The following is a 27,721-nucleotide window of genomic DNA, read 5'->3' on the forward strand; positions in this document are numbered from 1 at the left end:
CAGCCTCCCAAAAGGGCTAGAAGAGTGTGTGAATTTCTTGCCCCATGGGATACATTTGGATCCAGTAAGCATCTAGAGCCTCTCTCTTCCTTTCTTCAGTGAGCTGGCCTGAGGCACAGTGTTCCTCTGCTGCCTGTCCAGAGATATCCCATGTGACTGAGCAACTGGCTGGGCCTCTTGACGAGGTCCCTTGATATTCATTTAGCCTCCTCCTTTGGCTTATCCCCACCCTCCTGTCCACCCAAATATCGTGTCCTCTGTGTCAACTTCCCTGCCTCGCCACCATCCCTGCCCCCAAAACAGGCCCAAGATAGATACCCCCCTTCCCTACCACAGAAATCTGCACTGTTGAAACCATCAGCTTTACTGAATGATACAGCCCCCATGACTCTCTCCTAATAGACATTGAACTCATTTCTGTAATCTCCAATGCCCAGCACCGTGCCTGGAACACTCAGTAACAATTTGCTAAACTGAAAGACCCCATTTATGATTTCTTTATGAGGCCAAAAATAGTGAATGGGGTTTCTACAGACATAAGACACCGAAGGAAGGCATCCCTGGACATAGAGGCAGCCTGAGCAAATACCCATTCACAGGAAAATGCCACTGTATAAGGGATAGGCTAGGCCAGGTAGGTTGGGGCCCGCTTTTGGAAGGTATGGACAACAAACTGATGACTCTACATATCTTTTTGATGAGTAAATTGGGAGCCCTTGAAACTGGGGAGTTGCTTTAGAAAACTCAAATTGTTGGTGATGTGTAGCATGAATGGGAGTGAGGGTTGTGGACTAGGGAATGGTGTGGCTCGGAATTGCTATGACAGCAAACACAGTGGGAAAGAGACAGGGGAGGTAGGGTCTACTGGATGTTACAAGCCCTCAAGGGTGGAAGGAATCAATGTTGGCTTCTAGTATTGAGAATAAGGCTCTGAGAGGAGGCAGGGGCCAGCTACAGAAACCGGAAAGACAGGAAGAGTTTTTGGTTTGGGGGGGGGGGGGGGGGGGGGGGGCGGTGTCAGAAGCTTTTTCATAAAAGATAAGACTTTTTGCTGTAATACACACACCAGCAGCAGCAGCAGCAGCAACAGCCAGGGTGGGTGGTTCTAACTTTTGCTTTTTGCCACTGCCTTATTATCAGTGATGAGCCTAGGAGTAAAATAACATTTCCACAAATTCAGAGGGCAAGAGCCATCTGTCTGGCCAGTTTATGCTTTAAAAGTAAGGTGAGTCAGCAAAGGCAAAAGTGTCAGCCCTCCTGCCTTTGCTCTCCCTGAAAAGTCCAACTAAACATTCATACTGAGGGCATGTGCCCTTGAGACTCAATAATGTATTCCTTTAGGGACAGGTAATTAACGTTTGTGGGGCAGAAAAGCAAGCCGAAGGGTGGGGGGGATGAGAAAGGGAAGTTACGTAACAATAGGAAAATTCCTCTTTCCTTACATCAACTCAGCGAGCTTCTTGAAAGGAGGAAATGGAGGTTGCATATCCAACAGGCTGTTACTATTACTGCAGTCATCACCATATTCACATTTCAAGCACACACTCAGTGCCCAGCCTTGGCTGTTAATTGGTCAGTAAGTTAAGACTGTTCATAAAGCATCACTTGGACAGCTGACCTTAAGGAAGATGGGAAGTCCAAGTTGCAGCCCCTGTCTCCCGAGCTTATTCTCTACAGTTTGGTGCTCCAAACCCACAGGATCACTTAGAATTAAGAGGCTAGAGACTATTCAGTACAGCAAAGCCTAAAGGTAAAAATTCAGCGTCTTCATAGCGTGCAAGCAAGCAAGCAAAAGTGTTTGGGGAGCACAGGGGCGCCATCTTGGGATGGAACAGTTTGGAGAACATTCTCTCCTACTTTTCATCATTTCGTTCTCAGCGGGCTTCACTGAGGTGATATATAGAGATGTGAAGAGCTGGTATATCGAGTGCTTGCATATGAGCTGGCATACCGAGTACTTGGATATTACCAAGTGATCCTGACGTAAGTGAAGAGGAGAAGTCCATTCCAGAAGTGAGAATGGTTGAAAGGATCCATCAGTTTCTATAAGGCAAGGCCAGAGTCTCTCAGTGTGGAATTCAGAACCTCTACACCAGAACCACCCAAGCTGCTGGTAAAGGCAGGTCCCCCGCATTCCACCCCAAGACTGATTCAGCCGGTCAGGACCAGGGACAGAGAATCTGCCCCTGGTGGTGATGAGGCGTCCTAAGTTTGAGAACCCTCGCAAGTCTTTCTCCTGAGCCCTTCCATTACCACCAATCCCAGGAATCACTCTCTCATATTCAATTATTTATTCAAATATATGTACTGAGTCTTGCTGCCTGCCAAGCTCCATTCTAGGAGATGCAGGAGACAACAAGAGACAAAGTCCCTGCCTTTCTGGAGTTTATAGCCCTAGTGAAGGAGACTAACAATGAATAAATATACAATATACAATAAATGTGTAATCTGGTGCCAGGCACCATTGGGAGGGGAAGGCGGGGGAGGGTCTCAAGAGGACCAACAGAGTGCTGTTGCACACCCAAGGTCAAGGGAGACCTCTCTGATAAGTGACATCTCAGCAGAAACTCAATCCTTCCAAGTTCCCTGAGACTCCCCACTGCTTTGCCCATTGCCCAGTCCTCCTTCCTTATCTTCTGAATTTATTCCTTCACCAATACCTACCCAGGCCCTCTGCGTGCCAGGCAGATCTCTCCAACACCCCATGCTCAGCCTCATTAGGGCTGTTTCTCAGCCATTCTCAGCAATTTTTCACAACTTTTCACATCCCCTCCTAGCCTGCCAAGGCTCTCTCGCACCCCCCTATCCAATGACCCTCCATCCCTCCATGCCTTGCGCTTCCAGGTTTTTTTGCTCTGGATTTTCGACCTCCCAAATCCACATGGCACTCCCAACATCCCAGTCTGTCTGACAACCTATAAGGGCTGCATGATGGCTGAGGGAAGGGAGCTACCCAGTGAACTTCATGATCGTGCTAACTCCTCTTGTGGTTAAGCAAGGTCCTCAAGTTGGGAACTAGGATACCAAGGGTTAAAATGTGTATGCCTTGGTGAGGAAGGAGGCCGGGGATAGGAAGAAATGAATATATGCGAGCACCTCTAAACCAGACAGCGTATTAGTGATTTGCCTATGCTATCCCATTAATCCTTACAATATTGTGAGGGAGGTATTGAGCTCATTTTAACAGACAGACAACTGAGATTCAGAGGGTGACCCACGCCTAAGACCACCTGGCTAGTGATGGATGGAGCTGGGATTCGAACCCTAGATCCCAGCCTAAAGCTCCCTGTTTTCTTCCACCGAGTGAGGTAGGAGTTTGTAAAGGGAAAAAAAATTCCAGACGGTGCATCTCCGGTTAACAGAAATCATGACAATTTTGCTAGCTAAAGACTCAGAGGAATTTTAGGGGCACCTGGGTGGCTTAGTCGGTTGAGCTTCCGACTTTCGCTTAGGTCATGATCTCGCGGTTCGTGGGTTCGAGCCCCGCGTCGGGCTCTGTGCTGACTGCCAGCTCAGAGCCTGGAGCCTGTTTCAGTCTGTGACTCCCTCTCTCTCTGACCCTCCCCTGCTCACGCTGTCTCTCTCTCTCTCTCCTAGAAATAAATAAAAATATTAAAAAAAAATAAACTGCAAAATAAACCAAGGTTGTTAATATAAGCAACCATTTTACAAATGGTCCATATAAAAGACGTCTAGGAGCTTGCCTCAGGCACCAAGCTGGTGAGTAAAGGGGCTTAAACCACTGATTCTATNAGTCTGTGACTCCCTCTCTCTCTGACCCTCCCCTGCTCACACTGTCTCTCTCTCTCTCCTAGAAATAAATAAAACATTATAAAAAAAATTTAAAAAAAAAAAAGACTCAGAGGAATTTTGAGTGCACAGCCTTTCAGTTCTAGGTAGGGCGTATGTGTCAACCAGAGAGTTGAGTTTATAAGAATCACATCATGACCTGACCACCGTCCCACGCCACTGCCACATCAGCTAGATAGAATCTGGCAGGGCTGATAAATTACCAACTTAGACAGGTATACGCAAGGGAGGGAAATGCACACAAAAAGACAAGCCAAAAGGAAGCTTGCAAAATAAAAATAAAAATAAACAAAATCCTAACGCATCCGGTTCAGGCTGTTGCAAATTCCCAGATGCATGAGGACCAAATTAATTAATGAGAAATGCAGACAAGACTTAGCGCCATGGAGCTGTCCCAAATTCATTTGCTGCGTCTGGGCTTGTCACAGTGATCCAGGCGACTTCCAGGTGTGGCTTGGTGGTGCTCACCTTCCCTCCCTCTAGGAATGTGACCTACCACAGGGAGGCTGAGACCATCTGGTCTCTTCCAGACATAATCCTTTCTCCCTGGAATCCAGGAAATTCTGGCTACCTGCAGTGCGTGGAGGCAGCCGGCCCGCCAAGGATGCTGACACCAGGTCCTGGGGCCTCTCCCTGGAGGGAACAAATGCCTCTCGGGTTGCAGCTGCAGAAAGAGGGAGGAGACTCGGGGGACAGGATGGTGAGCTGTGGAGGCAGTGGTTTGGACATCCACCCGGTGAGTCATGCCCCCAGCAGCTTTTTTACAAGAGTTGCAAATTCCGGTAATAGCAGATCAGGGACATCTCTCGAGGGACTCCGGGCTGATCGAAGGTGCCTCCTGCTTCAGCTTGCCAGTTCTGAGCCTGCATCTGAATGGCTGATCTTCAAAACCAGATCCTAAAGGTTTTCCTTGCTTTGATCTCTGGGCTTCCTGAAGCCAGGAGGTGATGCTGCCGGGAAGGTGGAAGAGTCAGATGATATCCATTGTTAGTAGACACTACATCTGAGTGTGGTCCCCGGTCCAAGCAGGGATGCGATTTTCTTATTCCGAGTCCTGGAGGGTGAACCAGGTATCTTCCTTTTGCTCTTCCGGTTCTGCTTCCTGGCTTTCTCCTCCCAGTTCCTGCCTCTAGCGAGGCTGACCTGTGTGGTCCCCCCAGATGGGCTCCTTCCCCTTTGTCGTCCATTTGGGTATGGCCCATGGGTATGGGCTCAGCAGATCAAAAGGCAGGGGGTGAGATCGCAGCTTTGTCTTTTGTGGGGCCCCCTAGGCTGACTGTGTCCCTTATGAGGAGAAAAGAGACCACTCTAAACAATACCTCTACCTCCTGAATCTGGTAACCCCTCTCTCCCTGGTCCCTTCAGGCCTAACTGGGTAACAGCGCCCCCTTTCAGTAGCCCTGGGTACTGCACCATCCTTGAGATGGCCTTAAACTGGGCCCGCCCTCTTTATTAAAAAACCCTCTCAAATGATCCCCTGCCTGCCTTAGGAACACCTGAGTGATACTAATCATTTAGGCAAAAGCTAACCTTGCTTCCTGGCTCCTCCCCTGTTGCTCCCGCCATCCTCACCTACCCCAACTCACACAGGCTCCTTGACAGCAAAGCCTTGTTCTAGAGCCTTCTAGGTGTCAAGCGGAGCCCATGTCAGGCCACTTAGAACAAACCTCAAGCTCCTTCCCATGGCTGAAGAGGCCGGAGCCTGCTCTCCAAACTCATCCCCCACCCTCCACGCTCGCCCTTCTCTGCCCCAGACACACGGGCTGCTCACCACTTTCTAAATCTGCCAAGCTTGTTCCTCCCCCTTGCACTCACTCTTCCTTCGTTCCCTCCACCTGCTGCCAGGTCTTGGGGGCGGGGGTGGGGGGCACGCAGGGTACGGGTGGATTCTCATGGTTGTCAGTTTCATCTAACTCCCACACGTTCCCTGAGGCGGACATTCATTTTCCTTTTATTTTTTATTTATTTTATTTTTTGGCATCATTGGGTTCTGGGAGAGCCTACAGAACATGTCAGGTAACATAAACAAGGCAAGGGGCCAAGGCTAATAAAAATCATTCAGCCCTCTTGGTCTGGCTTTTGTTTTCCCACTTTGGACAGAGACACGGAAGCAGAGAAAGATTTCTTCACTTTTTTATACACACACACACACACACACACACAGAAGCAGAGAAAGATTTCTTCACTTTTTTATACACACACACACACACACACACAGGATGCAGAATGACAATTGTCCCTGGTGTTGGTGAATGATAGGGAGTAGAGACTACAGCAAACCACCCACTAGCCAATTTGCTGTTTTGCAGAAATCTGGCCCCATGGTGACCAGATGTTGCCATTTTTCAAGAGAAGCCGGGAAGCAAGAATTTTGGGTGGTGTCTCCTACTTTTTAAATGTGGGCAATTTTAAAAGCCCCATGGAGGCGACACTGAACACATTTTTTTGTGCTGGATTCATTGTATGGGCTGCCTTTTGCAGCAACGTGGATGGAACTGGAGGGTATTATGCTGAGTGAAATAAGTCAGTCCGAGAAGTGCACATACCATATGTTTTCACTCATATGTGGATCTTGAGAAACTGAACAGAAGACCATGAGGGAAGGGAAGGGAAATGCGGGGGGGTGGGGGGGAGAAACAGTTACAAACAGAGATGGAGGGAGGCAAACCATAAGAGACTCTTAAATACAGAGAACAAACTGAGGGTGGATGGTGGGGAGAGGGGGAAATGGGTGATGGGCACTGAGGAGGGCACCTGTTGGGATGAGCACTGGGTGTTGTATGGAAGCCCAATTTGACAATAAGATATATTAAACAAAACCCAAAAGTAAACAAAAGATAATGCATGGGCTGCCCATTCTCAATCATTTCCATATACACAGTGAGCATAGCACATAGTACAGGTTCAACAATTATGTGTTCAGTAAATGAATAGCCTTCCCAGTTGACTTCACAGAGTTTAGAACTAGTGGGCAAGCAGTGCAACTCCCCTCCATGGGGAATGTAGAAAAGGTGGGTTCAGAATGGGAGGAAGTTTCTCCATTCTACCTTGGAGCTTCATGATATGACTGATCCTGGGCTAAAATGCAGCTCACATGAAATTTCATGAAGATTGCATTTCTGTACCACTTGGTCTGGGGCTGATGTGGGTTAGCGTTCATTGTTATGGTCAAGTCTATCTTGTAGTCCACTTCCATTCTGATGATCCTGACCATGGTGTGCTGGTTGCACCCAGGTGCAAAAATAGAAACCTAGGGGTGCCTGGGTGGCTCAGTTGGTTGAATGCCCAACTCTTGGTTTCAGCTCATGGTCATCAGGCCCCACATCAGGCTCTGCACTGAGCCTGGAGCCCACTTGAGATTATTTCTCTCTCTCTGTCCCTCTCCCCTGCGCTCTCTCTCTCTCTCTCTCTCAAATAAAATAAAAATGGAAACATAATAATCGTGGTCTCTTACCACCAAGAAAGGCTCTTAGAGGTGGGACAGGAAGCATGTTGTCACGACATGATCTAATTCATTTTGGGGTTGAATTCTATTCCAGGTTTTGTAGAGAGCTGATTCTCAAAGATCTCGTGAACCTGGCCATGCTTCTCATGTCTGTTTTCCCATCTCAGAGATTCTTGGTTCTCACCCCTACCTTCTGTGTCCAAACAAAGCTATTCCAAAACTTCCAGAGAATGTGGAATGAATGGAGCACCCCAGAGATAGGCAATGACCCAGATGAAGTGCAAGGTGACCCCATGGAAGGCAGTGGCAGAAAAAAAGTGACGGTTTGGGGAAGAAGTTTTAATTAATTCACTTACTCCACCCAACAGAGCAAGCTCTCCCCAGGCTTCACAAGCAGTGGGCTCACTTCTATTTGCACGGTAAGCAGGAAGTTGACCTAAAGTTCAAAGCCTAATAGGTGTTACTGGCCCTTTATTGGGTCAGCTCAAGGTGATTTAGATTTGTTCTGGAACACATTCAGCATTTGATAACATGCAAGTGTGGTTCTGCTTTCTGGACAGATAGAATCTCTCATTGTATATGCTAACCGCCAAAGTGCACCATCCAACGTGATAAATCTATTTAAATCTATAAACTTATTCCCTACAATCCCTGACTCAGGCTTATCCTGATGTTTCCCAGAGCAAAGCTTCCCAACTCTTACTTGCCCTACAGGGGCTACTGGGAGCCTCAGAATGAGCTGGAACACAGTGGAAACAGCTGTGTTCTTGGAAACCTTCAAATACCTCAGGTCATGTTGGAAACCCACAACCCAAACTTTCAAAGCCAAAGTTCATCTTACCTCATCAAGTTGTCTTTTATAATGTATAAATGTGTCATATTTCAAACATACATAGAGAATAACAGGACACACATTTATGTCCCTGCCACTCACCTTTCTCAAATCTTAACATTTTGCTTTATTCCTTTCGCTTTTATAAAGGAGTAAAATATCACGATGTGTCCCTCCCTAATTCCATTCTCCTCCCCTCCCCTCTCCCTCCCCCAAAATAACCACTACCCTGAATTTGTATTAATGATCGCCACACAAGATTTTAGTATCAATACATTATTAACACACATTAATGTATCTATTTCCCCAGTATATATATGTATATAAGCTTGCATATGGAATATAGTTCTGTATTATATATACACATATATAATATTCCCTCAACAGTATACTGTATTATATGCATGAGTTCACACTTTATAGTATGTTTCACGCACCAAGCTGCAGTTTGCTTTTCCAGCTCAATATTGTAGTTTGAAAATTCATCCACGTTGATACGTTTAGCTCTGGCTCATGCTAACAACTGCTGTCTCATTTTGCTCAGTGAGTGAGTTTGGTGAGGCATGTGACCCTCTTGATCGCAGGGCCATGAGTTCGAGCCCCACATTGAGCATAGAGTTTACTGGGAGAAAAAACACATAAGAAATAAACTTAAGGGACACCTGGGTGGCACAATCAGTTAAGTAACTGACTCTTGATTTCAGCTCAGGTCATGATCTCACAGTTCATTGTTTGAGCCCCACATTGGGCTCCACACTGATAGTGCAGAGCCTGCTTGGGATTCTCTCTCCCTCTTTCTCTGTCCCTCCCCAGCTCATGCATGCATGAGTGTGCACTCTCTCTCTCTCTTTCTTTCAAAAATAAACATTTTTAAAAAATGAAACAAACTTTAAAAAAAGAAATAATCTCATAATTTCCATTGTAATTCATCCTATTTCATTGTCTTAAATCGTGGTCATGACTTACTTTATTTGTTTTAGAACCATCAGTGAGCCCACCAGTCTGAAAATCCGTGCCCTAGAACAAATATCGGGAAGCAGAGTGGCATAGATGGATGTGTACGTGTGTGTGCACCTTCCTCTTTGTTAAAGTTGGCCAGAGTTGTGCTGATTTACACTTCCCCAGCGTGTGCAAAAGCACCTACTGCCCAACAGGCTCTCCAGTTCCTGGCATCAATTGGCTTTTTAAGTTTTGCAACATGATGAATGCAAAACGGAGCCTCTGGAGTTTTGCTTTGTATTCCCTTGGACAGGTGGTACAGCACCTTGCCCTCGGTCCACTGGCCATTAGTGTTTCGTCTTGTGTGCCTTGTCTGCTTATACTCTTTGCTCAGTTTTTATTGGGTAGCTTCATTTTGTCTTTCGCTTTCTTGGCCCTTCGCTTTTCTATACACACTTTGTGACCACGTTATCTTGTTGCACTAAGAACACTGGGATTTTCATAAAAATTGTTTAAGTTTTATAGGTTATTAGGGGAGTCTATCATCTCTCTGATGTTGTCTCTTCACATCCATGGACTTTGCATACGTTGTCATTATTCACGATTTATTCTGTATCCCTCAATATTTTTATTTCCCTTTTGTTCTCTCTTCCCCATTTTAGTTAAACTCTTTCCTGAGTCCTTTACAGCTTTGTTGCAACTACGAAGAGTTCTTTCTGTAACTCTTTCAAATGCCTCCTATTTCTTTTTCTTGCTTTATTGCCTTGGCAGAAAATCCAATGCAATGTTGGATAGGAGTGGCCAGAGTGAACACCCTTTTCTTCGTTCTGATCTTTGAGGGAAATCGTTAACCATCTAACCATCTCTAACCATCAAGTATAATCTCTAACCATCAAGTATAAGATTGGTTGCAAGTTTTTCACAAATGCTCTTTAAAAATATTTTTTAAGGGGTGACTGGGTGGCTCAGTCGGTTAAGCAACCAGCTTCAGCTCAGGTCATGATCTCATGGTTCGTGGGTTCGAGACCCACATTGGGCTCTGTGCTGACAGCTCGGAGCCTGGAGACTGTTTCAGATTCTGTGTCTTCCTCTCTCTCTCTCAGAAATAAATTTAAAGAAATTAAAAAATTTTTAAATATTATTTTACATTTTTTTATTTTTTTAATGTTTTTTATTTATTTCTGAGAGACAGTGTGAGCAGGGGAGGGTCAGAGAGAGAGGGCGACACAGAATCCAAAACAGGCTCCAGGCTCCAAGATAGCTGTCAGCACAGAGCCCAACATGGGGCATGAACCCATGAACCGTGAGATCATGACCTGAGCCGAAGTCGGATGCTCAACCGACTGAGCCACCCAGGCACCCCTAAAAATATATTTTTAAACTTTATTTATTTACTTTGGGAGAGAGCAAGGATGAGTGGGGGAGGGGCAGAGAGGGATGGAAAGAGAATCCCAAGTAGGATCCACGCTGACACAGCACAGAGCCCGATGCGGGGCTCGAACTCACAAACCATGAGCTAGTAACTGGAGCTGAAATCAAGAGTGGGATGCTTGGGGCGCCTGGGTGGCTTAGTCGGTTAAGTGTCCGACTTTCGCTTAGGTCATGATCTCGCGGTTCGTGGGTTCGGGCCCCGCGTCGGGCTCTGTGCTGGCTGCTGCCTCAGAGCCTGGAGCCTGTTTCAGTCTGTGACTCCCTCTCTCTCTGGCCCTCCCCTGCTCACGCTGTCTCTCTCTCTCTCTCCTAGAAATAAATAAAAAACATTAAAAAAAAAAACTTTAAAAAAAAAAAAAAGAGTGGGATGCTTAACCACCTGAGCCACCCAGGTGCTCCTCATGAATGCTTTTTATCAGACTGACAGAGTTCCCTTCTCTTCCTACTTTGCTGAGGGTCTCTCATCATGAATGGATGATGAATTTTGTCAAGTGCTTTTTCTGCATCTACTGAGAGGTTTTTGTATGCAGTACTTTTACTTTAACTTGTTAATATGAAGAATTCCATCAAAAGATATTTCTGGTGTTGAGCGCTATTTCATTCCTGAAAAATAGCTTGTAATGTAATTTTGAAATATCTTTTAAAAGCCCATTTTTATATCACTAATAACATACTAATATTTCCTTTTCAAAAATTAAAGTGTTTCTGTGTAGTATTTGAAAACGCACAGCATTTCCCTGGAGGATGCCTGAAAAATTGCTCTTAAGGATGGTTTCCAGGAAAGGCACCCGGGTGGCTGTGGGATCAGGGAGAGAGGTACTCCTGGTGGCTCATTTATCCTCTTTGCATTTTGTTCCGGGGGCATTGAACTCCTCTTGAAAACACTGAATCAAATTACAACATTCCAGAAGATGCTGGAGTTCCTTTTGTCCACTGTGCCTAACGCTTTTTCCTCCTTGACCTCCTCTTGAAGTTACAACTCATGAATTTGGTGTGCTTCCTCTGAGGGATAATCTTCGCATTTGCCAACATTGTTAATATTTTAACTTTTAAAAAGGAAAACATACTAGTGTGTTCCTCTAGTGCTTTTCTTCTGCCTTTTTAATATGTATATGTGTGTATATATATATACATATAGATATATATATGTATATGTCCACAGAAACTACAGAGTAATGTTTTACGTTGTGTGTGTATTATGTAGATAAAATCACACTGCTAGCATAATTCGGATTTTTTTTTGCTCTGTTGTTTAGAAGCACTACATATATATACACACACATTTATATATATATGTGTATATATGTATGCGTATATGTATATATGTGTATGTGTATGTATATATATGTACATATATGTTTTTTAAGGTTTTATTTTTTTAAGTAATCTCTACACCCAACATGGGGCTCAAACCCACAGCCCGAAGACCAAGAGTCACATGCTCTATGGGGTGCCTTCGTGGCTCAGTCGGTTAAGCCACCAACTCGATTTCCACTCAGGTCATGATCTCCCAGTTCATGAGTTCGAGCCCCACATGGGGCTCTATGCTGACAGTGTGGAGCCTGCTTAGGATTCACTCTCCCCTCCCCCCACTCGTGCTCTCTCTCTCAAAAAATAAATTAATAAACTTTAAAAAAAGTGCTCTACCGACTGAGCCAGTCAGGCACCCCTAGGAGCTTTATAATATTACATATGCATCTAGCGCCTCCTTTTAGACAGTCGTACAGGGTTATATAATAGAAGACCATCCCAATTTTGTACTCTATTCTAGAGCCTCTCCAGGATGGATATAGAGTAGTGAAAGTGTTGGGTTTTAGGGTGTACACATTCCTTGTTGTTGTTGTTTTAACAAACACTACTCAATTTCTCTCTAAAGGGACTATACTTGTTTCTTTAATGCACCAAGCATGCATTTAACACACAGATGGCCTTACTGACTAGCCGTGACCTCATTGAGCAAGGCATGTTTGATCTCTGGACCCCCTGTGACTCCATCTGCAAGAGGAGGGAGTTGGGTGGACTCCATGAGTGTGTGAGACGGCATCATGATAGCTCGTGCAGCCTCTGAGTGGGTGGGGGGGGGGGGGGAGGGCGGGGCGGCAGCCAAGCTGAAGGCAGGCAATTTACACTCACTTGGCCCTTACCGTGGCTCCTTCATTAGAACAATGACAATTTATCCGGAGTCCTCATCCAAAAGCCCCCTCTGGAAGGCCTGGATACCCTTTTCCTCTGGGGGAACTCCCCCCCCATCCCAGTGTCTCCCGCAGGCAGAAGTGGCAAGCAGGGTTAGCAAAATGTATAAATGGTAATAGTGTCATTGAACAAATAAAGACTCTTAACAAATACAGAGCAATGTAATCGTGCTGGTCAAAGATAATTACAGGATTCACAGACGATATTAATTCATAATGCACTGTTGATGGTTTGATCCAGGAACGGACCACACGGTTCTATGAAGAATGCTTTCCTTTTCAACCCCGTCAGGGGAATGCTCTGACTGAATGTGTAAGCGCCTTTGGAGAAGTCTCTATTCGAGCCACTTCCTGAAGGGGAGATGAACCAAAGGCCCTCCCGCCTTCTCTACCCTAACCAGGTTCAACTCCTCTGAGGCTGACAGTGAAAAGAGACATCTTGTTTAATGTTTCTAAATCGGATGACTGTGTTGATTACCCACACGTTGAACAAATCTGGATGTATTTTATGGTTTTCCAATGTATGCATTTTGGTTATTTTAGTTGAATAAGAGAAGGGGGGAAAGGTTCTTCTTCCTCTGGAGTAAAGACAAGGGAAGAGAGGACAGGGATAAAGTGGATTCTAAGACGCGGTAGAGGTGGGTTCGGGGCCACAGTAGATGCGGATTATGAGCCACAGTAGAGGTGGGCTCTGGGGAAGAGACCAGATGGATTCTGGGACATGGAAGAGGTGAGTTGTTAGGTCAGGGACCAGGTGGATTCCGGGGCATGGTAGATGTTGGTTTGGGACATCCCAACCAAGGGTGGGTTCTGGGATGTGGTAGCGGGGAGTTCTTAGGTCAGGGATCGGGTGGGTTTGTAGGACAGGTGTGAGAGGTGGATTCTGGGACAGGAACTAAGTGGATGCTGGGACAGCCACAAGGCGATTCTGGATCCGAACAGATGGATTGTGGGCTGGCCATCCCACTCCCGAGTTCCCAGAACCTACATGCATAGTTTCTCTGGAGCCCTGAACGTGACCCATGGCACTGTTGGCTTATCAGTCTCCCACAGGCCTGAGCTCAAACACCACTTCCTCACAGCGGCCTCCGTGGGGGGCCTCAGGGGCCTCCCCCTCCCCCCCCATGACATTGCCCTTTAGCTCCACATGCTTGTCCTTCCTGTAGTTTCTCTCCTACTACTCTGCGGGCCAGGTGACGGTGCATTTACACCTGAGATTCCCTGGGCACCCCTGACTCCTGACTCCTGGCCACGCAGGCGCCGCGTGTGCGCCGCTCCCCACGGAGCACAGGGCCAGGCACACAGAGGCTGCCCAGCACTCGCTTGTACTGAACGAAGGAGTTTTCCATGACACCGGGGATCCTGTTTGATTTACGGCTTCTTTCCGAGTGCCTGAGCGGCCTTCTAAGTGCGCGGCGAATCAATAAATAAAGGAAAGAAGGGTGTCGGGCAAGAGGAAGTGAGGGAGGAAAGAAGAGGGAGGGAAAGTGAAAGGGACTGGAAGGAGGAAGCGTAGGAGGGGAAGCCGGGGCTGGGCCGGTGAGCGGGGGAGGGGGAACCGAGGGGCACGGAAGGAGGACCGCACAGCGAATGAATGAACGCCGGGCCGGCCGCGCGCGCCGCCCCCGGCCCCGCCCGCCGGTGCGTCCTGCGCGCCCGGTCCCCGCAAAGCCGCCCGCGCAGCCCCGCGCGCGGCCCGCGCTCCCCGCGCCGGGGGGTCCGAGCTCCGCCCCGCCCCGCCCCCACGCCGGCCCCGCCCCGCCCGCGCCCGCGCCCCCTCCCCGCGCCGGCCCGGCCGCGCGAGGCATTGTGGGAGTTGTGGTCCGCGCGGCCCCGCGGAGCGCAGCGCGGCGTCGGCACCGGCGGGGGCACCGGCTCGGCTCGGGCTCCCGCGGCGTGGGCCGGGCGGTGTCCCCGCGGCGCGGGCAGGGGGCGTCTGCGCGTCCGCGCCCTCGGGCGGCGGCGTCGCCGCGGCCCCAGCGTCCGCCCCCGCCGCCCGCGCGCAGGTAAGCGTCGTCTCCGGGGGTCCGCGGGGAGGGTGGGGGGGACGGCGCGGTGCCCTCCGCCCCCCCCCCCCACTGGGAGACAGGGAGGAGGCGGGGGCCGGGCGGCTGCAGGCCCGCGGTCCCCACGCCCGGCGGCGGCGCGGCCGCTGGGGATGCTCGCGGACGCCGGCGCCCGCCCGCGCCCCGCATCCCGGCCCGGCAGAGGGGGCCTGCCGCCCCGCTCTCGCTACGTGCTTAGCGCCGCCGCCGGGGCTGGCTGTGTTTGCGGCGGGCCGGGCATCACCCTCCTCGAAGCCCCTGACCCATCGCGGCGCCCACCCCGGTGTTACCGGCGCCCCCCCTACAACCCTCCTCTTCGTGACCCTTCTCCCGGGTCCCTTTACCAGCCTGCTCTCCCCCTCCCCCCAGACCTGAGCGTCACCCACTTCCCAGATTTCCTGCGGTGACCCTCCTCCTCTGTCCCATGAGCTATCACCATAAGCTACTTTCCCTGGTCTCTAGTTGATTGTCCACTTCTCCAGTCAATTGTCACCTTTCCGTGGCCCCATCCCGCTCCTCCCCGACCTCCTGGTGGTCACCATCTGTGTTAACTCATCCGGTGCCCACCCCCTTGCCCCCACTCTCCAGAGTGGGTGGATGCTGGAAAAAATTGTCCCGGAAAGTGAGGAGGAGAGGTCTCCAGTTGCCCACGGGGAAGGGCTGGTCCTGGGCAGCTCCCTGGATCCTGGGTGACGGGAGGGTGACCTGCATGACACCTTGCTTGGTGTTGCCCTGCCCCTTGGAGGGGCTTCTAGAGTGGCCTGGCCACACCCTGGGAGTAACCAGCTGGTTAGCACTGGGCAGCCACTTAGATTGTAAGGTAAACTGCATTAGCCAGGTTAGAGCGGAGTCTGTACCCAGATGTTCATCATATCAGAAGTTGTATTTCACTGGACTTGCTCACCAGCTGGCAGTGAATTTGGACCCTGTTCCCCAGAGCTAACTGACCTTTAAGGAGTTCTTAAAGTGCAGAACTGCAGTGACAGATCCCCATCCCTAATGAGGACAGACATGAAACAGATGTGTGAAGGAAACTGGAAGTCACTGGTCGCTGAGCCGGGAACTGGGGGAGGGGAGCGAGCATTGGGGGTTCAAGCGTCCTGTTGAGCTGTTGAGTGTCAAACGTTTAAACCAGTACTTAATAAGCTGTCAGTCACCCTGCAAATGTAAGGGCTTTTCTTTTTTTTTTTTTTTTTTTTGTGTCTGTGTCACATTTCAGTGGTGAGCTTTTTAATCCACTTTTGGGCTCAGGGGCCTGCCAGCATAATTTGGCTAAAAGTAACTGGCAGGTAAGACAAGTCCTAACTTCCGCTGTCAGTGCTGTCTTGAGGACAGAACCCGAAGCTGGGGTTGGTGTATCTGGATCTTTTGCTGTCTTTTGTTTATAGCTCAGCCCAGGAAGCACTCATGGCTGATACTGTCTAGGATGAGGCTGGAGAGAGTGAGTGGCCGGGATGTCCAATGCAGAGATGCCGTCACCTTCCTCCCTGTCTCCCAGGTCTTCCCTGTGCGTGGGTTAAGTGATTAGCAGGGCTGATGGGAACTGACACGTAACAGGTGTTTGTTAAATTATCACCATCTCGCTTCTCATTTAAGAAAAGCCTCTTCTCCTGAGAGACCGAGTTTAAAAGTTCCAATTAGAGGTTTAGCTCAGTGAAGGGGGAAATCCTTTTAGTAAAAGTGCTGGTTTATCACGCAGATGACAGTTTCACGCAGAATTTCAGGAACCCTGGGGTTCTGTTTGGGAGACAGGCTCGCAAACAAAACAGAAGAAAAACATCTGGCTTCTTCTCTTTCCCTTTTCCTTGAGAGGCTAGGGCAGAAGCTGGGACAGGAGGGGTCTGTTTCCATCCCGTGGGGCCCGGATCTGGGAAGAAATTGAGAACGTGTGAGACAGAAGATCGAGCTGCTAGCCTCCCCACTCTTGTATTTTTCCTAGAAACATCAAAATGGCCACGAATATTTAGCATGTGTGTTTTTGACGTACGAAACCTTATAGTCAGGTGATCCTTAATTCGACCTAGACTGGGAAAGTGCAAGTAGGAAGTTAATGAGCACCTGATGCTCTTTTTCATTTTTAGCTTTGCAAGTCTGGGGACCCAAAAAAAAAAAAAATCACTTAAGATGTGTGGCGACGAGAATATCCAGAATTTGCCTTCAGATTTGCTAGTCCTGAGATACCGTTAGCTGATGTCCTACCTCTGCTTTGCTGGCTGACCAGCATGGGGTGTCACACATGTGAGCAGCGAGCTCCTATTAAACGCCTCGGTGACATCCTGAGTGCTTACAGCTGTCCTCCTTCCCCTCCCTCCAGGGAGAGGAGCACACCCCCTCCTAGCGATGAGCAAACTGAGCGGGAGGGGAAGTGACCTGCCCAGGGTCCACCTCCCCCCCCCCACAGTGTGGGTTCTTTGCCCCTCTGCCTCCTTGCAAGAGTTTTCCAACCAGATGTAGTCCCAGGAGAAAGGGGACGGTTTTTAGAGTTTTTAAAGAATTTTTTTAGTTGCCTTCTATTCCCACGAGAGAGAAGGGAGAGGTAGAGCACAAAACGATTTTTCTGAATTTATTCGGCCCCTGGCGCCGAGGGATTGTATTAGGCCTGGAGGAGTTCACAGAGCTGGCTGTTCTCAGATTAGAAAAAAGCAGGGTGGAATGAGGATTTCAGCTGGGAAACACAGCCGGGGTTTTATAGCAGCGTGACTGCTGGGCCCTGATCATACTCCTGGGCTATTAGGACAGTCGGGGTGCTAGACACCGGCCCTTGACCATTGGCGGGATACGCGGCAGAGAGACCCGAGAGGGCTTCTCTTTCCTTTTCCCCCATCACTTCTCTCATAACATGTGGGTGAGTCCAGTGAGGAGCCTCCCAAGCAGGTAGACAGAAGTGCCCTGGGTCTGCCGTGGGGATCACGTCCTCTTCAGCTAGGTGTAAGCCCATCCCGTGCCAGAAGGGCAAGAGAGATGAGGAAAGAATGCCTAAGTGCCGTGAAAAGAGAAAGTAAAATGGGGATTTACGGCTCCTTTGCCGTAAAGCATTATTTTTTTAAGTGATCTCTCAGCCCAACGTGGGGCTTGAACTCCCGACCCCGATCGTGTGTTCCCTGAACTGAGCCAGCCAGGTCCCTGCCCTGGCTGCGTGAACGTGGGTGAGGTATGTGACCCCTCCGGGCCTCGGCTTCCCTGTCTGTAAAATGGAGCTGATCACACCCCCTGAGGACGACACAGAACAGGCCAGGCATCTGTACTTCTCAGCCAGTACTAGATGCAGATTAAGTGCCACGGGCCATTTAGGAAATGGGAAGGGACACACACAATTGAGAAGCGTGTCCCCTACCAACAGGACAAGCTGGGACCGTACGTTTTAGTTGAGGATTTGCCCAGGCATAAAAAATTTACGCTGGTTTACTTTCCTTTTCCTATCTCAGGTGTGGACTTCCTAAAACACCCACTCGCCGTGACCGAGCCCACCTCCTAGGGTGACGTGAAGTGGCTCCTTCCAGCCTCCGCGGAGTGGCAGCCCAGACGTTTGTCGATGCCGCCCCTGGCGGGCTCCGAGGGACAGTGGCCGCCATGCCTCCCCCTGCCCCATCTCCCCCGCGCTGAGCTGCATGGTGTGGGTGCCCCTGGGACCCCCGAAGACTGACTGCCTGACCTTGCTTCGCACGCCCGCCCACAACCGCCCCAAGATGTCGCTCGAGTGGCTGGTGGCCTGGAGCTGGTCGCTGGACGGCCTGAGGGACTGCATCGCCACTGGCATCCAGTCAGTGCGGGACTGCGACAGCACCGCCGTGGTCACCGTGGCCTGCCTGCTGGTCCTGTTCGTGTGGTACTGTTACCACGTGGGCCGGGAGCAGCCCCGGCCCTACGTGTCCGTCAACTCCCTGATGCAGGGCGCAGACGCCAACGGGCTGCAGAATGGGTACGTGTACTGCCAGTCACCCGAGTGCGTACGCTGCGCCCACAACGAGGGCCTCAACCAGAAGCTCTACCACAATCTGCAGGAGTACGCCAAGCGGTACTCGTGGTCCGGCATGGGCCGCATCCACAAGGGCATCCGCGAGCAGGGCCGCTACCTCAACAGCCGGCCCTCCATCCAGAAGCCCGAGGTCTTCTTCCTGCCCGACCTGCCCACCACACCCTACTTCGCCCGGGATGCCCAGAAGCATGATGTGGAGCTGCTGGAGCGGAACTTCCAGACCATCCTGTGTGAGTTTGAGACCCTTTACCGAGCCTTCTCGAACTGCAGCCTGCCGCAAGGCTGGAAAATGAACAGCACGCCCAGCGGGGAGTGGGTCACCTTTTACTTGGTCAACCAGGGGGTTTGCGTTCCCAGGAACTGCAGAAAGTGCCCACGGACGTACCGCTTGCTCGGAAGCCTTCGGACCTGTATTGGGAACAATGTTTTTGGGAATGCGTGCATCTCCGTGCTGAGCCCCGGGACTGTGATTACGGAGCACTATGGGCCCACCAACATACGAATCCGATGCCATTTAGGTATGTCGCAGGGACGGGGGTCTCCTGGCTCACGGCACCCCAGGCAGCCTGAGGGCTCAGTGGTCACAATTGTGCCTTTTCGCATTCTTCACTGTGCTCCTGTCACAGGTTGATGGATCGCAGGTAAACATTTCTCAGAAGCTCTGTCCAGAGGACAGAAGTGGCGACGGAAATGGTCTCCATCTGCGCTGTCCAAGTACGGAAGCCACTAGCAGTGCATGCGTATTGAGGGCTTGAAATGTGGCTGGTGCTGGTGAGGAACAGAATCTCTCGCCTAATCTGAATTTAGATGAGGCACGCGTGGCTGGTGGCTCCTGTATTGGGCAGCGCATCTCTAGAGCCAAAGGCTACTGTAGCCATGGCTGAGGTTCGTGGTATCTGGGGGGCCATGAAAGATGCATTCGCGCCTCCTGAATCGAGGGTGAAGTCACGCTTGCTGTTAACGCGGATTTTATTCACGTTCTGGGGAAATTGGTGACTCGCGTGGCAGTGGCTTTGAGAACAAGGTCGGAATCAGCTGGGCCATGTTCGCGTCCCGCCCGCGCCACCAGCTAGCAGTGTTACTTTGGACAAGACATTTCACCTCTCTGGGCCTCGGTGTCCTCCTGTAGAAAAGGGGAGGTACAGAGATCATCCCCTGCGGGGTTACTTGGAGGGTCTGTTGTGCTGTGTACAACACAGGTTGTACTGTGTACTGTGCAAGGTGTACTGTGCAGCGTGTATTCACACGGAGCCTGGTGTGGGGCCAGTACTCACCCTTTGGGGGCCCTTAATAACAACTCCGTCTATAGAGAGGTTACTTCCCCAGGATGCCTTACTCCTGGTGAGTCACGCTAATGGGTTGGTGCCGGGGCGAAGGCGCCAGCAGTTAGCATCCCAGACTAGTGGAGCGCGCCCAGAGCCTGGACAGGGTCCAGCTTCCGGAAGGTCGCGGTGCTGGCTGCCTTGGCTTCAGAATGGGGGGAGCCCCGATCTGGGCTGGAGCAGGGCCGCCTTAAGCGTTCCGCTGAGGAACCTCAGGGCTGCCTGCAGGGACCTGGCCCTCAAGCGCTGCTTTCCCCCAGAGCCCCCTGCTGACCCTGCCCATGTGGGGGTTCTGACTAAGAGGGTTCCGCTGCTTTGAAAAGCAACGAGATTCGAGCAGTTGACAGCACGTGTATTTCAAGGGCAAGGGCAGAGGCGCCAGAGGAGGCGTCCTGGCTCCATGGTCAGCTGTGGGACTCTGGGCAAGTATCTGAGTCCCTCTGTGCCTCAGTCTCCTCCTCTGTAAAATGGGGAGGCGGCACCTACCTCAGGATCGTTGGCCGGCGTCTCTGTGGCTGCTTGGCACTCGGCAACAGTGGCAGCTTGTAGGTTTTGTGATGAAACGCATGCTGGCCAGTCCCAGAAAGGAGCCATAAGACGTGGGGTCTCCAGAAACCGTGGGAAAAGATCAGGCTTTGGAAGCACGCACACCTAGACTCCACTCTGTGGGCCCCGCCTGCCCAATCTTGGCTGGGACCTTGAAACTCTGAGCCTCCGTTTCCAAGGAGAAAACAGAGGTAAAAATACCTGCCTGGGGGCTGTCTGGAGGGTTAGAGTCCATGTGTGAGGTGTTGGCAGGTGGAGGGCCGTCAGCTAAAGGGCAGCCCTTACCCTGGTTAATCCAGGCAGTGAGGTAAAGTCTCTGTGCAGATGGCGGGGCACGCAGAGCTACAGGTGGGGGGCAGAGGAGCCTTCCTTCACCCCCGAGCTCTGGACATGGCTTGCTGGAAGTCCGCTGTCAGGCTGAGGTTAGACAGGTTGGGTGGGAGGCAACTGCGGAGGGCCCCCATGGGGGCGGGGTGGGCTTCGGAATTGAGGCTGTGGGCACTGGGGAGCTGTGCAGGGTTCTCTTTGGAAGGTTTCCTTTGTGTGTTTTTAAAGAGCTTCAGCGTGACCTGTAGGGAGGAGCGTTTGTGGACTGATGCAGAATTCCAGGCACATGCCAAGGCCCGGTGGCTGGAGAGGCCAGGATCTGCCTCCTGCACATTAACGCCTGTTGTGCATCCGCGCAGCGTGCTTGTGTGTGTAAACCGGGCCCTCGTTAGGACTGCTCATTCCCTTCCCTGCCCAGCTCGTCCTCGCCACCAGCAAAACTGGGCCGCATCATGTTCCCTTGGACAGCAGGCAGCCTTGGAAGAAGTCCCGCCAGGTTGTGGCTGCTCCCCCACGGCCAGGGCCGGCTCCACGGTCAGCTTTGCTCAGCATTTCCTTCTTTCCGCCGGCACGCCCACGTTCCCGTCCACCCCGGAAGGAAACAGAGGTGTGTGGGACTCACGTGACCTCAGGGGTGGCCAGAGAGGGAGTCCAGAGACCGAGGGCAGAAGCAGAGTGAGCCGGGATGTCCCTGGGGGCCACGCCTCTGCCAGCTCGCCTGGCTGGTGGGCAGGAAGCACCTGGAGTCCCTGAACCACACTCTTGACTTGCCAACCTTTGTCCCCCCGTCCCTGCCTTCCATCTGCGTTGGATTAGGGGGGCTGCCCCTCCTGGCAGCTGAAACCCCAGCCACTGCTCTGCATTCGCCCAGTCCCCTTCAGGCTCTGAGCTGCCTCTAGACTCGATCTGGACCTCACGTAGAGCCGTGGGACAAGCTGTCACCTAGCATGTCACATAGCATGGGGCTGGGACACCCCGATGGCACCGCCGCATACCTCCAGTAGGCCCCATCTGACGCTAACTAAGCAGACTTGCTGGGGAGGCTGCTGACCTTCCACACGGCCGACGGTCAGGAAAGGGCAGATGAAAACGCATGAGGGTATTCAGCACATCCTCACTACACAAGCACGGTTCGACTCGCGTCGCCTTCCGTTTGTGCACTGTTGGGTTTCTTGGCTGTCTGGCTGGGTAGAACCAGCAGATCAGCTGGTGTTTGCCTTGCCCACCTGAGTGCCAGTCCCCGGCGACCTGAAGTGGGGGCTGCTGGCAGCCAGAGCCCTCTCTCCGCCCTTGACCTGCCTCGCTGGGGGATTGGGGACAAAGCCTGAAGCCGGAGGACGCGGGGCCTGTCTCTGTCCCCAAGAGCCATCTGAACGCTCCGTCTGGGAGTATTAGTCATTTCTGCCAACTGAGCTGGTGTGTGGGCCATGGGTGGGAATGGCGGGCTGCTAGCAGGCCAAGCAGAATGAAGGGGGGAAGCGGGAGAAAGTGATCATGGGGGCTGCCAGGCCAGCAAGCCAGGCCATTGTTCCCTGTGTGGTGGGGGGTGCTGATGAATCAGTGGCCCAGAGAAGGACAGCTGCTCTCTGGAGGCCTGGGGTGCAGGGTCTCTGCAGACAGCCGCCCATCCCTCCGTGAGGGGCTCCCACGGAGAGATGTGGCCTGGAGGGCCCTCTCCCTCTGTGCCCATCACCCCCAGCCCCGCCTCCCCAGCAGTTAACAGTAGCGGGCGATGGGAGACCGTGTTCCGGAGTCCGAAGGGGTGGGCTTAGGTCACGCAGTGAAACGTCTTGTTAATGTCACAACATTAACTACAGAAACGGTCACTTTCGTGCCACTCGCTGCTCCGGCTGGGTGACTAGAACTTGTCCCACAGTGTCCAGGGTTAGAAGAGCCTGTTCTTCGGAGCAGGAAGGATCTGGGTTGAAATCCCAGGTCCCTCAAGGACTGCGTCGCGTGACTTCTGGCGGGTTGCTTTCCTTCTCGGAATCTCTGTGGCTCCACCTGGGGAGGGGTGGGGGAGTGTACAGTGCTTCCTTAGCCCAGACCCGCCCTGCGCCCAGCTTGGACTTGCGTTCTTGGCGGTGGAGACCGGGGTTGTGCGGCCCAGATGGTGGGAACGCTGATGGCCCCCTTCACAGATGCCTGGGTCCTGGCTCAGAGAGGTTCAGTGACTTGTCCCAAATCCTGCAGCACTTAAGGGCCAGAGCCAGTCACCCGGCCCCAGGCCCCCTGTCCTTGCCCCTCCTCCGTGCAGCTGTGTGTGAGCTCCCGCCGCACCCGTGCTTCCTGGAGCAGCCGCTTCTGGTTCAAGGGGTGTGTTAAATTGCTCCATTAGAGAGAACTCCCCTTCGTGTTTGTCCTGAGAGTTAAATCAGAGGGGCTGCCGATTGGCTCTGGGTCATGGCTGTCCCGCTAGTCACCGCAGACAGACCAGACCACTGGGGTCCCACCCCTGTGCCTGTTTCTCCCTGCGCCGTCCTCCCTGAGAGCCGCGGGGCCGACACAGCCTCCTGTGAACCGGAGGCGGCTGTGGTGGTGCCTCTGTGTGCAGATGCCCTGCAGTGACGGGGCCAGGTGTTTTCCGAGCCCCTGGACGTGAAAGCACGCACGGCACCATCTCTGCCAGGCCCTCTCTGGGGCTGCGCGCCCAGCTGGGCCCTGGCCGCTTGCAGCCTTGTGCACATGCCCCCTTATGGAGGTGGGGGCCTCTTTCTTCTTAGAGCCCAGGCGTTTCCCTAGGGGTGACCTCCAGTTTCCCAGAGGGAGGCTGGAGGAACTTAGAGTGAGAACATGCTCTCCTCGGGCCCCAAAATGCATTTAAGGCTTGGAGCCCAAAGGGGGCACTGTCTCATCTCCACAGAAAACAGCCATAGAGACAGGGCTGTAATAAACACAGTTCCCGGGCCTGGCGGCTATGAACTGGCCGCCCTTGATAAACAGCCGGGGTGGGGGGGTCCCCACAAATGGGCCTCGGGGGCCTCACGAGTGCAGCACGGAGTCTTGACCGAGAAGCCTGTGAGCCCAGACCCACAGAGCAAGACAGCGGAACAATGTGTTCTTCCAAGGAGTGAGCTCGGGGTTCGCAGCCGGGAGTTGCCCTGTCCGAGTGCACCTCCCCCCACGCCCCCAGAGAGGGCTCCGAGAGGCTGGGCGGAAGGCCTGGCGCTTCTTCGGGAGTTGAGCGCTCACACTGGAGCAGGCCACCCCCGATCCCGCCTGCCTTCACTGTCTTTTCTCTCCTTTTGCCCCAAAGGTCTCAAAACTCCCAGCGGCTGCGAGCTGGTGGTGGGGGGAGAGCCCCAGTGTTGGGCGGAAGGACGCTGCCTCCTCTTTGATGATTCTTTCCTGCACACTGCATTCCACGAGGGTGAGTGCTGGCGGCAGCAGTCGGTGGTCGTCAGGGGCTTTGGTTTTTAGCCCAGTTCAGGTTCCCGGAAGCATTGAGTGGAAAGCGTACCCCACCCCCATGCACATTTTCCCCTCCTGTTACGCTCTTTGTTAATTGACGCATGATTACGAATTAAACTGCAGTGTCCGTTAGGGTTCACTCTTGCTGTCGTATGTTCCGTGGGTTCTGCAGGTGTATAGTGACACGTGCACCGTGACAGGATCGTACGGAACAGCCTCACTCCCCTGAAAATCCTCCGTGTTCCCCCGAGCACATATTCAGCCCTACCTCCCGCTGCCCGCCTCCCTCTGTGCGCTCTGCCCAGAACCTGATGGAGCCGTGCTGGCGTTCTTGTTCAGCGGGAGGTGCTCTTCCACCTATGCCAGGGCATGGTTGGGTCCCTGCCCCAAAGCTCAGTGTGTGGGGGCCCGCGCTGCGCGGCTTTCTGCTCTGGGACAGTTTGAACCTCTCCTCTCTTGCACCCTCCCCTCCCCCCCAGGCTCGGCAGAGGATGGCCCACGGGTGGTTTTCATGGTGGATTTGTGGCACCCCAATGTGGCGGCGGCCGAACGGCAGGCTCTGGATTTCATCTTCGCTCCAGGACGATGAGGAAGCCCCTGTGCTGGAGTCGGTGCGAGTGACCGCGGTTCAGCCTGGGGTCCGGGCCCGCCCCCTAGTCGTGCTGGGGTCCCACGCTCCAAAGCCTGCCTCAACGGAAAGTCCTCACTTGGGATCTCGAGATCACGCTGGGTCCCTCTTTCCTCTGATTAATGTAAATGGGAAATTTTCGGCTTGTATTTCCTTAGGTTTGGTTTTTTTCTCCTTCCAGTCATTTGCTCCTGCGACTCCTCTCCGCCTAATCGCGCATTACTTTGCTCCGTGGCTGGAGGCTCGGCGCCCCTGTCCTTGCTGCACCGCTGCTCGGTTTTCCCAGTGCTCTGAAACAGAGTGACCAAACGGTTATCTGTCTGAATGTAATAACGTGAAACTGCTCCTGGTCATCGTATCAGAAAAACTAACAAAACTCGGCCAAAAAACTGCAAGCCAGAGTGCTAGAGACCTTGGCCTCTGTTGCTGTCACAGCCACACAGGGGCCCCCTCAGCCCCCTGGGGCCGGCAGGGTGGGGAGAGTGGGCGAGCCCCACAGCCAGCTGGCTTCCTGGGCAGGGAGGCCCCGGTCAGGGGCGGCATCCCCGCACCCTACACACCCTGTCACCGTCGCTCACCTCACCCCGAACCCCGTCAGGCCCCCGGTGGCGGGGAGCGTCCGACTGGTGGGACTGATGGCTCTTCCGTAAACACCGCTCCCCTGCGGAGCTGGGGCTGGGGTCCTCAAGGGCCACGTCGGGGCGCCCGCAGGTCAGCTGCAGCACGTGTGACCCACTTACCTCACTGCCTACCGAAGCCCCACTGCCTGGAAGATTCCCCGCACAGCTGTTTCGAGTCCACGGTGACGCACATCAAGACCCCATGTTGGCGGTAGCAGCGGGGACATGTGGTGAGACTCGCTCGTCCAGCGGCACGCCAGGACCCCCCTCCTCTGGCAACGCAGGAATCGCAGATCTGACCAAGAAGCGTCCGTTTTGCTTTGGAGTTCTGTCGCCTCTGATTTTCCAGTTACCCGTCTGTACATAAATGTTCCAGCGCTGACTCCGGGATGGCGGAAGGGTCGGCCCTGTGTCCCCGTCACCGCACAGGGATGCGCGCCCAGTGACAGCCACCTAGGCCAGTGTGTGTGAGAGAGAGAGACCTCCGGGAAGACCCATGAACCCACGGTCACGGTGCTGGCTTCTCGGTCGCCTGTGAAAGACGTGGCCGGTGTGAGGCTCCAATTCTAGAAACATCCTCCTGTTAGCAGACGTGTGCGAGAGTAGCCTGCAGCCGTCCTCGCGATGCCTTTTTTGACTAACCGTCATGGTCAGTGTCCAATTTACAAAGCCGTGGGGCAGTGCGGGGTGTGCAGCTTGGCCCATGCGCACGGCCGGGGCGATGTCTGGAAGGAGCAGCCGTCAGAAGGTACTATGATCCGAAAAGCGCGAGGTGGCTACTAGCAAGTGAGCCAAGAAAACAGGTCTGTATTTGGGTAAACTTTCTACGCAGATATTTTTCAGTGATCAGAGTGCAGGACAGGGCAGAAACTTCGAACACACCTGATGTCTTTTTACTCATTAAGTATCTTGTTCCAGAATGACCGAGGTGCATGACTTCTCTACATACTGACTGCTCCACGTTCACAAAGCCAACAGCCCACACAGGCACGCGGCTCCCTGAGCTCATGTGACGTGGTTGGGGAACAGGAGATAAATAAAGGATCTTGCTGAAAACCAGAGTGGACTGGTAAAGTGGTCTGGGGGTGGAAAAATGGGTGACATGGGCAGGAACTCGCAGGACTTGGAGGCTCTTGGTGTTTGGATCATGTTGCAGAGACAGGCGGGGCCCTAAACGTATGTGGTGAATAAAGCAAAGCATGGTTCTCAGATAACATGGGTTATCTGCATGGGTGACAGCAGCAGCTGTGTGGAACATTCAGGAACTGTAGGTGCCACACTGGGCAAGGAACAAGGACCGTGGCTTCGCAAAGGGGGGCGTCCGGGACTCCGTGCCCGGAGCTCGCTCCCACCCAACCAGGGCATGGAACCTCAGTTTGCTCCATGGTGGAGGTGGTGCCTGGCACATACAGCGGTGACGGTCGGTCCTTTCTAATGCAGTGGTTCCGAGTGGGGGGGGGGGAGGTGAGGGAGAAGGGCGCATAAGGAAGAGGTGGAGAAACGGGAGGAAGCAGGTCCTAGTAGCTACATTAATATGTCTCCTTTTAGAGAGGGCGAGGTGAGGCGGGTGGCCCAGAGCCCCAGGCACAGCCCGGCTGCCTGGCGTCCTCCCAGGAAGCCGGCCTCCAGCCCAGTCCTGGCTGGGCTCCCTCGGCGGGCAGAAGGGAAGGCATCCCCGCCCGGGACCGGGATGTCTCTCACCCTCCTGAAGTGTGCATCGCCAGCGAGGCAGTTGCTAACATAATTGACACGCTCCCGCTGAAGATGCTCAAGGTGAGAAGCGGGCGTCGGCATGCCCACTGGCTTCACAAGAAGCCTGCCCCGGCTCCACGGCCAGCCTGCACAGGGTCACACCCGGGGTCTCCCAGCACCTGCTCGGTACCCCCGGCCTCACCCAGACTGTCTGGGTTCTGGGCACAGCGACAACATGTAACATCACATCAAATGCCCTACAGCATATAGCTGGGGGAGGGGAGGGAGGACGAGCCTAATCTGCCCATTCTTGACTTTGCAGGATACAATCAACCTGCTTTGAGAAATACTGATTGCTGCCTCCCCACCCCCAAGCAGTTCAGTTCTTTGTTCAAGGGGTGGGGCCAGGTCTCTGTATTTAACTCCTTTCCTGCCCTGATTCTAACAGGTAGCTGGGGCCGGCTCATGAATGGCAAGGCCTTTGAAACCAGCCAGCTCCAGGTGA

At 52.7% G+C, this 27,721-nt stretch overlaps 1 protein-coding gene across 1 annotated transcript; it reads left to right on the top strand.

Annotated features, from left to right (window-relative positions):
- Positions 1 to 14,603: 14,603 nt before the first annotated feature.
- On the top strand, positions 14,604 to 26,580 carry ASPHD2 (aspartate beta-hydroxylase domain containing 2). The gene is made up of 4 exons (XM_039225946.1): positions 14,604 to 14,655; positions 18,120 to 19,188; positions 24,122 to 24,235; positions 24,756 to 26,580. The coding sequence occupies exons 2-4, from the start codon at positions 18,303 to 18,305 to the stop codon at positions 24,863 to 24,865; spliced, it is 1,110 nt and encodes a 369-aa protein (XP_039081877.1). The 5' UTR covers positions 14,604 to 14,655; positions 18,120 to 18,302; the 3' UTR covers positions 24,866 to 26,580.
- Positions 26,581 to 27,721: the final 1,141 nt, after the last annotated feature.

The sequence above is a fragment of the Hyaena hyaena genome, unplaced genomic scaffold, assembly GCF_003009895.1.
Source record: "Hyaena hyaena isolate Hyena2069 unplaced genomic scaffold, ASM300989v1 scaffold_19, whole genome shotgun sequence".
NCBI classification, from domain to species: Eukaryota; Metazoa; Chordata; class Mammalia; order Carnivora; family Hyaenidae; genus Hyaena; species Hyaena hyaena.

What these genes read in the sequence shown, in the direction of transcription:
- ASPHD2 (XM_039225946.1), top strand. Translation starts at nt 18,303, where the DNA reads ATGGTGTGGGTGCCCCTGGGACCCCCGAAGACTGACTGCCTGACCTTG. An exon ending in ACGAATCCGATGCCATTTAG is followed by an intron (nt 19,189 to 24,121) that starts GTATGTCGCAGG and finishes TTTGCCCCAAAG; the next exon opens with GTCTCAAAACTCCCAGCGGC. An exon ending in GCACACTGCATTCCACGAGG is followed by an intron (nt 24,236 to 24,755) that starts GTGAGTGCTGGC and finishes CCTCCCCCCCAG; the next exon opens with GCTCGGCAGAGGATGGCCCA.